The sequence below is a fragment of the Carlito syrichta genome, unplaced genomic scaffold (genome assembly GCF_000164805.1).
Source record: "Carlito syrichta isolate Samal-C Ts95f unplaced genomic scaffold, Tarsius_syrichta-2.0.1 Scaffold140504, whole genome shotgun sequence".
Classification (NCBI taxonomy): Eukaryota; Metazoa; Chordata; class Mammalia; order Primates; family Tarsiidae; genus Carlito; species Carlito syrichta.
The window spans coordinates 286,924-300,267 of NW_007084600.1; the positions used below are offsets into that span (position 1 = coordinate 286,924).

The window sequence follows — 13,344 nt, forward strand, 5'->3', positions numbered from 1 at the left end:
TCAGGTTATGTTTGAAATTTCCTAGTGTTACCAAATAGACTTGGCTATGTGTGCATCTATATTTTCCCAGTCATTTATAAATATCCACTTGGAGTAAACAAAATACTGTTAGTACCTCAGGATTGATAATAGGAAAAAATAACACTCAAATTCCAGGCTAACTGGAAAAACCTATTATAGACATCAGTTGTGCCTTTTATGACTACGTAGAACAAATTCAAGACTATTTATTTTGTTCTCCAACATTGATTTTTTCATAGAAAATAACCAATAAAGATATGGAAGGGTTGTATGGGTTATGGCGTGGGCTAGATGGGAATTCTATACCAGCACAGGATCTTTTTTTCCCTCTTCCAATCTTGGGAATTATTCAGCGATAAACTATTTTCTTATGCAAATACTTTACAGGGACAATTTCCTTGATACATTTTCACAGTCCTTATCTGTATGCAGGTTCTTTCTCAACCAACTTAAGTTCTTTTGAGTAGAGAGACCATTTATTTGGTATTATATGTACCCCCAACTGCTAGGCTTAGCATATGGTAGACAATGAATACATCTCACTAAAATTGTGTATAATATTCAAGATTTAAAAGAGAATTTTGGGGAGGAGGGAGTATTTTAGAAATCATATGGACACAGTTCCAGCTATAATCTTGAACAAAATGAACATATTGACTAGTTCATAGCTATTAATACAATTATAACTCCTAAATACCTTACATTTCTTCCTTACCAATGGATATCCAGTGACTATTACACACTTAAACTTGGTATGCTACAGTGTCCTAAATCACAGAAAATAGATACTTTATATTTCATAAGAGGATCTACTATAGAATTTCTTTAAAGAATCATCTACCACAGTATATTAAAATTGAAGTCTGTTTTTGAAAATGTTACATATTTTGGTACTTTTTTTTCAACAAAGTATACCAATTTTCTACTATTTAGTATCTCTTTAATTAATATACTTCTTTAAGCTTGCTATTACAATAAACAGATCAATTCTTAAATACTGTTTCACTTTAATAATTCTGTTTATAATCATATTAATTGTCACAATTATCCCTATAAACATTTATTATGCTATGTATCTACTATAATAGGATCCTAATTAAAACCTACTAAGAAAAGTAATTTAGAACTCTTGTTTCTCAAATAAAAAGTAGAAGGGACAGAGTTTCTATAATGAGAAAAATCTTAATAAAAGAAAACTACAAGCAGAAATGCATGCTTTTGAATTCTAAAAGGGGATCTTTTAAAAGCTGATATCAATATGCATAATATAAGGTTAAAAATCAAGATTAGATTAAAGTCATGCTCTAGGCATTTCATTTTCTTGAGTTTGTGGAAAATGAACTTGGTGTAGGTCAGAGATGTTACCATTAATTATTTTGCTATTTTACTGAGGGGTACATGCCTTTGTAGTTAGATTGTAAAACCTGAGGGTCTACTCTCTAATTGTCTTTTAGAAAAATAAACATTCATTTTTGTCTTACGCTACAATGTTCTAATTATTACAGTCATTTAAGTTTGTAGGATTTTCAAAGCTTAACCAGAAAAACCTGCTGAATTTTCAACTCTAATCACTGAAGGGTCACGCTCAAGACTTACATCTATTATCTAGCCATCAAATCAGAATTAAAGTCATACCAAAACCCAGACTTTGAATTGGATTACTTTTTATTTTATATGTGTGTTGTTATAAAGAATGTAAAAATAGAAAAAAGGCTGATCTAGTATAGCAGCATTATTTTAGACAAGGTACTTCACCTTTCTAAGCCTCACCTTTTTTATCCATAAGACTGGGATAATAGCAGTACTTAATTCGTGGCATTTTTGGTGAGAGTATATGAAACAATGCATGTAACATGCTAAATGCTGTGCCTAGTAGAGAGCAAATGCTTAGTAAATATGTTATTAATACCTTCCATCTTGAGCGGTATTTAACAGTTATCAATGTTCATTCACAGTCATTTTTTCCTTTCTTCATTCATTCAGTAGTGACTGGGTATTTACTCTGGGCAGGCACTGCTCTAGGCTCTGAATAAGACAGAGAGCCACTGCACTCCAGTCTGGGTGACAGAGTGAGACTCCAACTCAAAAAAAAAAAAAAAAAAACCAAAAAAACAAACAAAAAAAACAGTAAAGTGGACAAGGCCATCTCCATTAAGGAGCTCACACAGTCTCATGGGACAGATAAATGTTAAAGTAACTCATAAAATAATTACAGGATTACAACTGTGATAAGAGCTATGAAAGAGATGTCCAAAGTGTTACAAAAATGTTTAACAGGGGCTTGGTATCTAGTCTTTGGGGTCAGAGAAATAACATTCAACTTAAGACTTAAAGGATGATGGATATCATGATACATACTTAATCTCTATGCAATTTCCAATCACCCTATGTGGTATTATTATTTCATCTCCACATAAGATAAATAAACGACAAAAGCAGGAGGGGCCCTGGACAATTAAAATCAGTGTTCAACTTTTGCAAATAATTAAACCAGAACTTAGCCTTTCATCATTAATAAAAAGTTTAAGACAATTAAGTAGGACCTTAGACAATATATAAACATCATTTGTATGTAAAGTTAAAACATTTCGGAAAGATTAAAAGTAATAAAGCACAGGATATTACCTTTCTTCATAAACTCCTAATTTGTTAAAAAGTCAGAATTACATTAGTTTTTGTCCTTTACTCTTAATGAGCAAACCCCCCCCTTTTTTAGGGAAACAATTTTATTATTTCGAGAAAACTTTCCATTGTGAATAACAAGTACAACTTATTTATGAGTCCTGCTAGATAATTTCCATCACTTGGGCTTGGAAATAGGGCAGTTTTCTAGAGAGAAGAAGAAAGCTTCCCAGGAAGAGAATGCTTGAAACTAGTAATGAGAAATTGCTTAAAGAGAGTCGACTAGTGGTAACACAAAAAACTGATTAAATGTATTTTAATATTTAATATTATGTTTTATATTATGAAAGTTTTTTCAATATTTGGCAGAAATTTTACAGAAAAATTAAAATTTAAAATTTACTCTGTAAGTAGTTTGTGACATCTTTGCTATAATAGATTTCATAGAAACTGATCAATATCCCTACTAAATTCCTTTCATACTTAAAAAATTTTTAAATGAAGGTATGTGACTAGTTACATTTCATTTTTATTAAAGATGAAAAAGTGTATATAATTTAAATGTATGAGATGACTGAGTTACAGTCACACACTGGATATAAAAACTGTAGAATCTTTTTACCAATAATCCTAAGACAAGGCTAACCAAAATTCTGAGGTTTAGAAAAGAAATTAAAGAGTGTCTTGGCTTTTTTTTGAAGTCAGAATCCAATTCCTTTTCCTTTTAGGTTCTTCTACTTCACAGCAGATACTGTTTTTTGATTTTAATCTTTCTTTCATAATGTGGAATCCAAGGAATAAATTTTAATAAGGATCTCACCAATGCCAAAGATAGTAGACGACATTTTCATGGTTTTTGCTGGATGCATTAATTTATCCATTTGCAATTCTGCTAGGAAGTAGGGATGTCAGTCTCTTATTATTTAAAAGGGAGTAAAAACCCAATCCAATAAGGTTGCTGTCGTGGAAAGCAGGACTCTTGGGAAAACTGCCTTCTAACTTTTAAGTAAATTACTAGTTTTGATTTGTGCTTAGTGGACCACTGCATCTTGTCATTAGTAGCTGAATGCTCAACTTCAATAACCAGATCTGATTCTCTGGTTCAATTGAATTGGAGTTCCATTAATGAAAATAAGATCATCATATTCCAGTCTTCTGCAGACTAACAGTCATTAGTTAATGTGCACTGAGAATTGACAAAGTGAATAGTGTGAATGTGTGGCTTTTTGGAAACACTGTTATTTTATTAATTTCATTAAATGTTCTTCATTTAGTTACATGACATTCCACAAAATGTACCCCCAAACAGTTACAAGTTTCAAGGTTTTCTTTTGCCTTGTGTGAGAACAACAGAAAGCATCCATAAAAAATGCTACTTTTATTTCTAGAGGCTTCATTGGGATATCTCAATATGTGCCTTTATAATAAAATATCACAATTTACATGAGTATCCCACAGTCAATTATAAGAGCACATGTTTTCTCATGAAAAAATCTTATCACAGAAAGTCCACTTTTCAGAAAGACACAAAAACAAACAGTTCAAATGAAGAAGTATCTCTTTAATCATATCTCCATGATTAAAAAGTCTGTCTGTGGGCATTATTCATTATCTACTCATTTCAAGTAAAATATCTTACACATAAAACAATGATTATTATTATATTCACTTATAGTAAGCTTCAAAACTCATAAATGTAAAAATCAGCACTTGAAAAGGATTTGTAGAAAAAGTACCACAAAGTGTAATGTATGTTCATGTAATCTTAGCTGCCATACATGTGCAATAAAATTTATTTAACAGGAACAATCAAACGTTATGGCTACAAATGAATATAAATACAATTGGGATTCACAGGGCAGAAGAAATAAGCTATTAGATGGCAATTATCCAATTATCACATTCTGTATAAATGACTCAAGTTGGTCATTATTATGCATTGAGAGTCCATTTATGGAATTTACAAAATGTATATTAATATTCTTTTCTATTAGTGGGGCTGAAATATGGCCTATGAAAGGTTTCTGTTTAATTATAATACTGAATTAATGATGCAATTAATATTTATTCGAATTCCTCTTAAATCTTACACATTATAAGTGTCCTTGAACTTTAAATTTTAAAAGACACTTAAAATATCTGGATATAGACTCGCACTTTCATTTAAAGATATAATTAGTTCTTAAAACATTAAGCTAGAGAAAAGAAAAAAGAGCATTTCAATTGCAAGTAGTTATCTGATATGTTTTACAGCTTAGTCATTTGTTACTGAAAGTTATCACAGCATATTAGATATAGTTTTTGTTATCAAAAACACTCTTATTCATTTCATTCTATGTTGAATCTTCCATTAAGGTAGAATTGTGACCTGAAGTGCTTACAGTGGCTGTCTGGGTAGTGAGATCTTTTTCATACTCTTATGTATACGTTTTCTAAAGGCTCTCTAATGACCACAGATTGTATACAGTTTCCTCTTCCTTTCTCTGTCTAAATACAGTATATATCAGAAATCTACAAATTCTCACTATGTATACCCTCATTTCAATTAAAAAAACCTCTCATCTAAAGTTGGTAGTTGTGGAAGCAGGTGATGAATGCATGGAGGTTGTTCATCATATGTTTTCTCCACTTTTCTATAAGTTTGGAAATGTTATAATAAAGGGTTAAAAAATGTGGTGTCTATCTATATACATAGTCCTATGCCAGAGGTTATATTGAAAATGTTACAAAATAGGTCCTGATTCTCTAGGAACATACAATTTAGGACCTGTAATGCCAATGAAGACTGACATATAGAAAATGCTCTAAGAATAAATGCACATGGGGTAAGTACAGAGAGTAAAATGAGTTCACTTTTGCAACTTTCATGATAGTTATCTTCTTTCTCCTGTTTCTCCTTTGACCTCCCTCAAATTTTGACGACTCTCTTGTTCCTATCTGTTAGTTGAGAGCCACCAAGTCCTGCCACTTTTCCTAGCAGTTTTTCTGAGGGCCACTGCTTTCCACTGTCACAGCCACTGTCAACCTGGACCCTAGAAATTTTTTGCCTAGATTTCTACAGAGACATCTTAGTTGTGCTCCTTAATTTCTGGTCTCACCTGATTTCAAAATTCACTTTGAATCCTGCTGTCAAATTCAACTTCCAAAAACAGAACTTGTCAATCCTTTATTTCAGGAACGTGAAGCCCATTCCTCCTGTACTATTCCAACACAGCCATTCTGCCTACTCAGGCTGTACCTCTTATCAATCCCTTAGGAAACTTACCCACACATTCTCCTGTCTCCTTGTCTTTGTTCAGTCTTCTGCCTCAGCTTACACTTCTATAAATCTCGCATCTATTTATTTATTATAAACACTTATTTACATAAATATTTTTTGGATACTTTCAAGATCTACTTCTTCCTCCATAAATGTCCTATTTTACAGCCATGATTTTACCTTCCTCTGAGTTACTTCAGTATTTGTGAGTGTCATCTGAACCACATGCGCTTTGTGGGCTAAGTGATTCAGTGGGTTCTAATTTTGACTGCCCATTAGAATCACCAGTGTTTGTGAGTGATAGCTAAGGTATTTATTACAGAGGTAGAAAACTGGCAGCCCTGGCATGCTTTGTTTGGCCCACAGAGTGCTTTTGAAAAATTTTAGAACATAATAAAAATTGTCAGATTTATCATAAAGAGCCAAATATGCAGCTCCTTTGAAAAAATGGGAGATCTACTGTATTCCTGAAAGGCAACACTGGCAAGAACTGAATTGCAACTATCCCTTCTAGACTGAGAGTAAGTTTCCAGCTGGCTACGGTCCCCACCACTCCCTAGCTCCCTCACAGGTGCTGAGTGTTATTTGCTATTTATTGTATCATTTGCATAGTTATTATTATTATTTTTGAGTTGGAGTCTCACTCTGTCACCCAGACTGGAGTGCAGTGGCATGCTCCCGGCCACCGTAGCCTTGACCTGCTGGGTTCTGGAGATCCTTCTGCCTCAGCCTTCCAAGTAACTGGAACTACAGGCACACGCTACCATGCCCAGCTAATTTTTGATTTATTGTAGAGATGAGGTCTCACCAAGTTGTCCAGGCGAGTCTCGAACCCGCAGGCTCAGGCAATCCACTCACCTCAGCCTCTCAAGGTGCGGGATTACAGGCTGAACCACCAAGCCTGGCTTCATTTGCATAGTTATTACAGTTCCTTTCAGTAGTAGGAGAACCACATCTTTGAAGTACCACCTCACTCCTCTCCCTTAACTACCATCCTCTCCTCCCTCAGTAAGGCTCACTGTTAAAGTGGAAAATGTTGCTGTGTCAAATATCCACTCAACCAACCCACTTTATTCATTTAAGTTATCTCTCTGGCCTTATTAATGATCTGAATTTGTAGCTCCTTGCCTGGCATGTGGCAAGTACTGTGTTAAGTGATAAGGATATAGAAGAATGAGGTTAGTGCCCTCAAGTACTGTGTTAAGTGATAAGGATATAGAAGAATGAGGTTAGTGCCCTCTTTGGAAAAAAAAATCACATTTTTATTGGGGAGATGCAGACATTTGATGCTTATAATTTAGATGCCTGAGTACACACCTGATTCTGCTGAACTTAGAGGATGACCTCCAAATTTTATTTCAGTTTGGCGAAGTATAGTCATGTTTAGCACCTGTGTGACATGTGGGACATCTGTCGTTAGCTGACAGGTTCGCGGAATAATGTCTGTTGGCTCATCTGTTGAAAAGGGAACACCATATACAGCTGGAAATAAAGACAAACATTCATTCTCAAAATGTAAGCTATTTCTGTCAAATGGACATACCTTACAAATGAAACCAGTAAAATAAGATATTTTAGAGTATGACTTTGGATGAGCTATTCAACCTTTCAGCCTTGATTTTCTCCTCTGTAAAATGAGCACAGCCATTTTAATGCTTACTTCCTAGGGTTGTAGAAAGATTAATGAGATAAGCATACAATGTGTGGAGCAAGTTCAGAGAACTGTGCAATAAACAAGAGCATTAATTGGAAATATTTTATATTTGCTTTTCAATACTGCAGGTGTGACTTGAAAGAACTGTTTAGGCATATTCCATTTAAGATTTCTGAGAGTACATCAGCTCATTTACATGAGATCAATAAGTACAATGACATTATTGAATAGTCTAAACACCCACAGCCATTTACATGAGTAAATTAATTTTTTAACTTATTTTAAAATAGTTTTAGGTTTACAGAAGTTTTTAAAAAGTACAGAGTTTTCTATATACTCTTTACCTAGTTTCCTCTGTTAACATCTTACCTTTTAATACTTTCAAAAAATACTTTATTATAATTACAATAGCATTTAATTTTAATTTCATTTACATATATTTAAATGAATATTTTAATTTTCTTTAAAAATTTTTGTATTTTGTTTTTAAAATGACAAATAATAGTTGTACATATTCATGGGATACATAGTGATGTTTCGATACACATAATGTATGGTGAATAGAGCAGGGTAATTAGTATCTAGTAGAGTATATATAGTATATAGCAGGGTAATTAGTATAACTCCAGCATCTCAAACATTTATAATTTCTTTGTGTTGGAAATATTCTATTCTCAAATAAAAAACATAAAAACTCAAAGATCTATACAAGCAGGTATTTCTAATTTCTGAAAAATAACTTAAATTTCTAGTTCTTGAGACATGTTAAACACATTATAGTGTTTTATGGGATGAGACAGAAAAGAACCACAATTAAATTGTATTTATGAAGGTGTCTTAATGACATGGGAAAGGTTCAAGATAAGTTAAAAGAAAATAATAGATACCAAAAAACTCTATCACAGCTGTAGAAAATAAATATATAAAATGAATGAATGACAAAAAGAATGAAAGGAAATATACCAAAATGTAAAATAACTTTAGGTGGTTAGCATAAGCATATTTTTAATTTTATTCTTCACAATAATTTCTATCTATGTTTGATTTATATGAATAAAGTTTCTATCCTTAAAATCTACTGGGAAAATGTGTGTGTGTATGTGAATATGAGTAAGAAAAAGTCAACCAATCATCCTTCAAAAAACATCCCTATGTAAGAATGCACTCTCACCAAGTTTATAAATGCAAAAGATGTTAGGTTTCTGTGCATTCTAGCTATGGCATTTTCTTTTTTCTTGAGTTGAGTCTCACTCTGAAGCCCAGACTGGAGTGCAGTGACATGCTCCCAGCCACCACGGCCTCACCTTGCTGGACTCCGGTGATCCTTCTGCCTCAGCATTCCAAGTAGCCAGAACTACAGGCATGTGCTACCATGCCTGGCTAGTTTTTGATTTATTGAAGAGATGAGGTCTTGCCAAATTGCCCGAGTGGGTCTCAAACCTGTGGGCTCAGGAAATCCACTTGCCTCGGCCTCCCAAAGTGCTGGGATTACAGGCTGAGTCACCGAGTCTGGCCGGCATTTTTCTAATTAGATCCTAATGACTTAATCTGAAAAAGGAAAATGAATCATTTAACTAAAAACTTAAATACTCATCTGCAAGGTAATGGTTTCTAAATGTCCCAATGCGCCAGTCACTAAAAATGCACTAGATTTACAAATTTTAGTTCTCAGGTACTCTTTGTCTGTCCATTCTTTGTCTCAGCATTTAGAAAATCAATATAAAACACCTAAGTAAACGAAGTTTCAAATGAAGTCTCAAACTAAATGAAGTAAAGACTTGGAAAAAACAAACTAACTCCAGATATGTATTTGACATATCATTCTAAAGTACTCTGAGGCAATAAAATAATTTCCACATCAATGTCAATATTGATAAACTAAGATTTGATGTTAAAAGATAATTCTGGAGGCTAGTAAGAACCTGAAATAAAATGCCATATTTTGAATCTTATAAAGAGAATCATGGAAACTTTAGCTTATAGGACTTGCATGGCTAGTACAGGATACAATGGCCACAGAGTTTGAAATGTAAAAACACAAAACCTGAGTTTCCAACTAACAAGAGACAGAGCAAATCTCCGGTAACCATAAATTCCTAAGCTTTGTGGAAGACAGAACCAGGCAGACACTATTACAAAACTCAAATCCAAATCTTACGGGAACATGGTTGACATACAGATCAGATCTCACATTCAAAGATTCAAATTTCCTCTGTGAAATCTTTCCTTTCTGTATATCTACCCTCCCTTGTCCCCCAAAGTGTCTCACTATTATTGAATTATTCTTTGAGGAAAACTATGAGCAGTATAAAACTTGCAAAAAAGGAGAAAAAAAAACAAAAACAAAAAAACCCTACTGGTAGACTGTTTTAAAATAAAGACTATTAAGCTCATTTAACAACTACCATCTCTAAAACTTTTTCTGAGACTTCGTGGAGGAATACTTTGAAAGAGGCTTTAGTTTCATTTGTGTGAAATCAAACTTTGAAGGAGTTTTAGGACCATCTATTACCTGGCAACTGGATATTCTTTGGCACTAAGTGGAAATTAGCTCATCTCTCCACCACCCACCTCACCACTAACCACCCCCTTCTCCATGTCCACTTTCTAAGTCATTTTATTACACATTTTTGAATTTACAGTTTAATTTAAAAATAAGGGTTAAGGCTGAAAATAGCATAATCCTACATGAAAATTAAACTGTGCTGAATTGTGCATCCATAGATAGCATGGTTTGTCTTCATTCATTTACTCATTTCATCATTCAGCAATTATTTATTGAGGCTCTACTCTGTGTCAGGCACTTGTCTAATGGCTGGGAATCTAATAATGAGCGAACTTGTCCTTGCCTGCTTGAAGCTTACACATAGCAGAGAATATGAAAAAAAAATCAAATAAGAAATAATTATGTGGCCGGGTGAGGTGGCTCATGCCTATAATCCTAGCACTTTGGGGGCTGAAGTGAGAGGACCGCTGAGCCTATGGGTTTGAAACCAGCCTGGGCAACTTGGCAAGACCTCATCTCCATAATAAATCAAAAAATTAGCTGGGCGTGGTGGTGCGTGCCTGTAGTTCTGCTACTTGAAAGGCTGAGGTAGAAGGATCACCTGAGTCCAGCAGGTCGAGGCTGCAGTGGTTGTGAGCATGCCACTGCACTCCAGCCTGGGCAACAGAGTAAGACTTCCACTCAAAAATAATAATAATAATAATTATGTAATTATAATTTTATTAAGTAATCTGAAGAAACTTCAAGGTGATTAAACAGCAGAATGGGGGACTCTAACAGCATAGACTGTCAGGGAAAGCACTATCTAATAGAGGCATTAAGTAGAACGTTGCCTGATGAAATGGTGTGAGAATGATCATTTGGGTGAAAGGAACAGAACATTGAAGAATGTGAAGACAGAAGGACTCTGGTGCATTCTAGGAACTGAGAGACAGGCAGTTATGTCAAAGGGTTGCAAGCCTGTGAGAGAAGGGTGGGAGAATTCCACTGATATATTTAGTACAGCACCTGGCACAGAGGGGATGCCCAGTAAATAGTCATGGACAAAAGTCCCTAAATAGCAGTCTAAACTACATTAAACGCAGTTGCCAAGTCTTCCGTTTTTTTTCTTTGTTTAGTCTTTGTTCAGTTATATCCTAAAAAGTACTCCATGCATATTTTATTTGGGTATCACAACTTTCTCCCCAGATGGCAAATAACACATCAAGCTGACAGTTAGATACTAAGGAACCAGGGCATGTCTGCATCGTTCTTTCAGACAAGTTCTATCTTCTGGAAGGGACTGTGTATGGAAACACAGACTGTCTGATTAACGTCTAGATAATAACACAGTCAAATCTAAACTGCGTTTACTAACACATTAGGTTGGCTGGAATGGTCAGTTCAGAATGGCAAAATGGTACATGAAGGAGAAGACTATGGAGAAAGCGGACAGATTTGCTCATATAGCATCATATAGATGGTGTTTTTCTTTTCTTTTCTTTTTAAAAATATCTTTGTTCCTAATATGAGTTAGTGTATTATTAGAATGTTTGAGTGACTTTGTAACCCTGATTGCCTTTCTTTGGCCATAAAACCATCATAAAATGAACAATTTTGTAGGTGTTTAATATCTGATGAGGATCTTAACTAGCATTAAAAATTAAGTCATCAATTTTAATACATATATAAAGCACTTTATGCATTAAAAATCATCACCCCTATTTTATTAGGGGGAAATGTCTTGTAAGGTATTGAGACTTATAGATCTGCTTTGGTTTATGACTCCTCCTAATTCATATAGCTTAAATAAGGACTAATTTTGTAATAGTTCACTAATCCCAGACTCATTTATAGTCATCTTATTTATTTGGTAATAGTCTGCAATGCCTAGTATAGTGCCTTAGTTATATCAGATTTCACTTCTCTGAAACACCAATGAGAGAAAAGCATAAAACACAAAGGTCTCTTCTAAGATATTGCTATACAGTCTGTTCATTTTTTGTTCATTCACTCATTCAGCCTTATAACTATTAGATTTTCTCTGGATCTGTCATGGATGCAAATCCCTGCCCTTATGGAGTTTGCTATATTATGCAGAAAGATATTAAGAAGCAGTATGTTACAGTGGTTAAGAACACAGGCTCTAGAACAAGACATTCTCGGTTCATATTCTGGTTCCACCACTATGTGAGCTTGGCACAGTAATTTATCTCTCTATACTCTGTTCTCCTTATCTGCAAATCATAGATATAAGAATATTACTTACCTTATAGGGTTATTGCAATGATTATATAAGCCTTCAATAATATTGAGCTGGGTGCGGTGGTTCAAGCCTGTAATCCCAGCACTTTGGGAGGCCGAGGTGAGAGGATTGCCTGAGGTCAGGGGTTTGAGACCAGCCTGGGCAACTAGGTGAAACCTCATCTCTACAATAAATAATAATAATAATAATAATGATAATAATAATAATAATAAAAGCTGGGTATGGTAGCGCATGCCTGTAGTTCCAGCTCCTTGGAAGGCTGAGGCAGAAGGATCGCCTGAGCCCAGCAGGCCAAAGCTGTGGTGGCCATGAGCATGCCACTGCACTCCAGCCTCTGACTCAAAAAAAAAAAAATTGTGTTTTGTCTCTTGGATTTGCTTATCCTGGATAGCTCATATCAATGAAATAATGTAACATATGACTGCATATATCTGGCCTTTTTCACTTAGCGTAATGTTTTGGAGGTTCATCCACATCATAGCATATATTGGTACTTCATTCCTTTTTATAGCCGAATAATATTCCGTTGCAGTACATACAACATCATGTTGTTTGTCCATTCAACTGTTGTAGTACATTTGAGCTGTTTTCACATTTTGGGTATTGTCAATAGTGCTGCTATGAACATGCATGTACATGTACTTGCTTACATACCTGTTTTCACTTCTTAGGGTATATACCTGGGAGTGGAAATGCAGGGTTATATGGTAATTGTATGTTTAACTTTTTGAGAAATTGCCGCACCGTTTTCCACAGTGAATGAAACATTTTGTGTTATACCCATAATGTACAAGGGTTCTAATTCCTTTATATCCTTGCCAACCTTGTTATTTCCATTAAAAAAATATAGTCATCTTAGTAGGTATGAAGTGGTACTTCACTGTGGCTTTAATTTGCATTTCCTTAATAACTACAGACAATGAGCATCTTTCCATGTGTTTGTCTTCCATTTGAATATTCCTTTGGAGAGATGTCTGTTCAAGTCCTTTGATTATTTTTTAATTGGGTTGTTTGTCTTTTTGTGTTGAATTTTAAGA

At 34.4% G+C, this 13,344-nt stretch overlaps 1 protein-coding gene across 1 annotated transcript in view; it reads right to left on the minus strand.

The window, feature by feature from the left end:
• Window positions 1–7,295, minus strand: part of CUNH3orf67 (chromosome unknown C3orf67 homolog) — a 102,816-nt gene extending 95,521 nt beyond the window's left edge. Inside the window, exon 1 of the mRNA XM_021708505.1 lies at window positions 7,220–7,295. Coding sequence (XP_021564180.1) covers window positions 7,220–7,283 — 64 coding nt within the window. The 5' untranslated portion in view covers window positions 7,284–7,295. The remainder of the gene's footprint in view (window positions 1–7,219) is intronic.
• Between the last annotated feature and the right edge of the window lie 6,049 nt (window positions 7,296–13,344).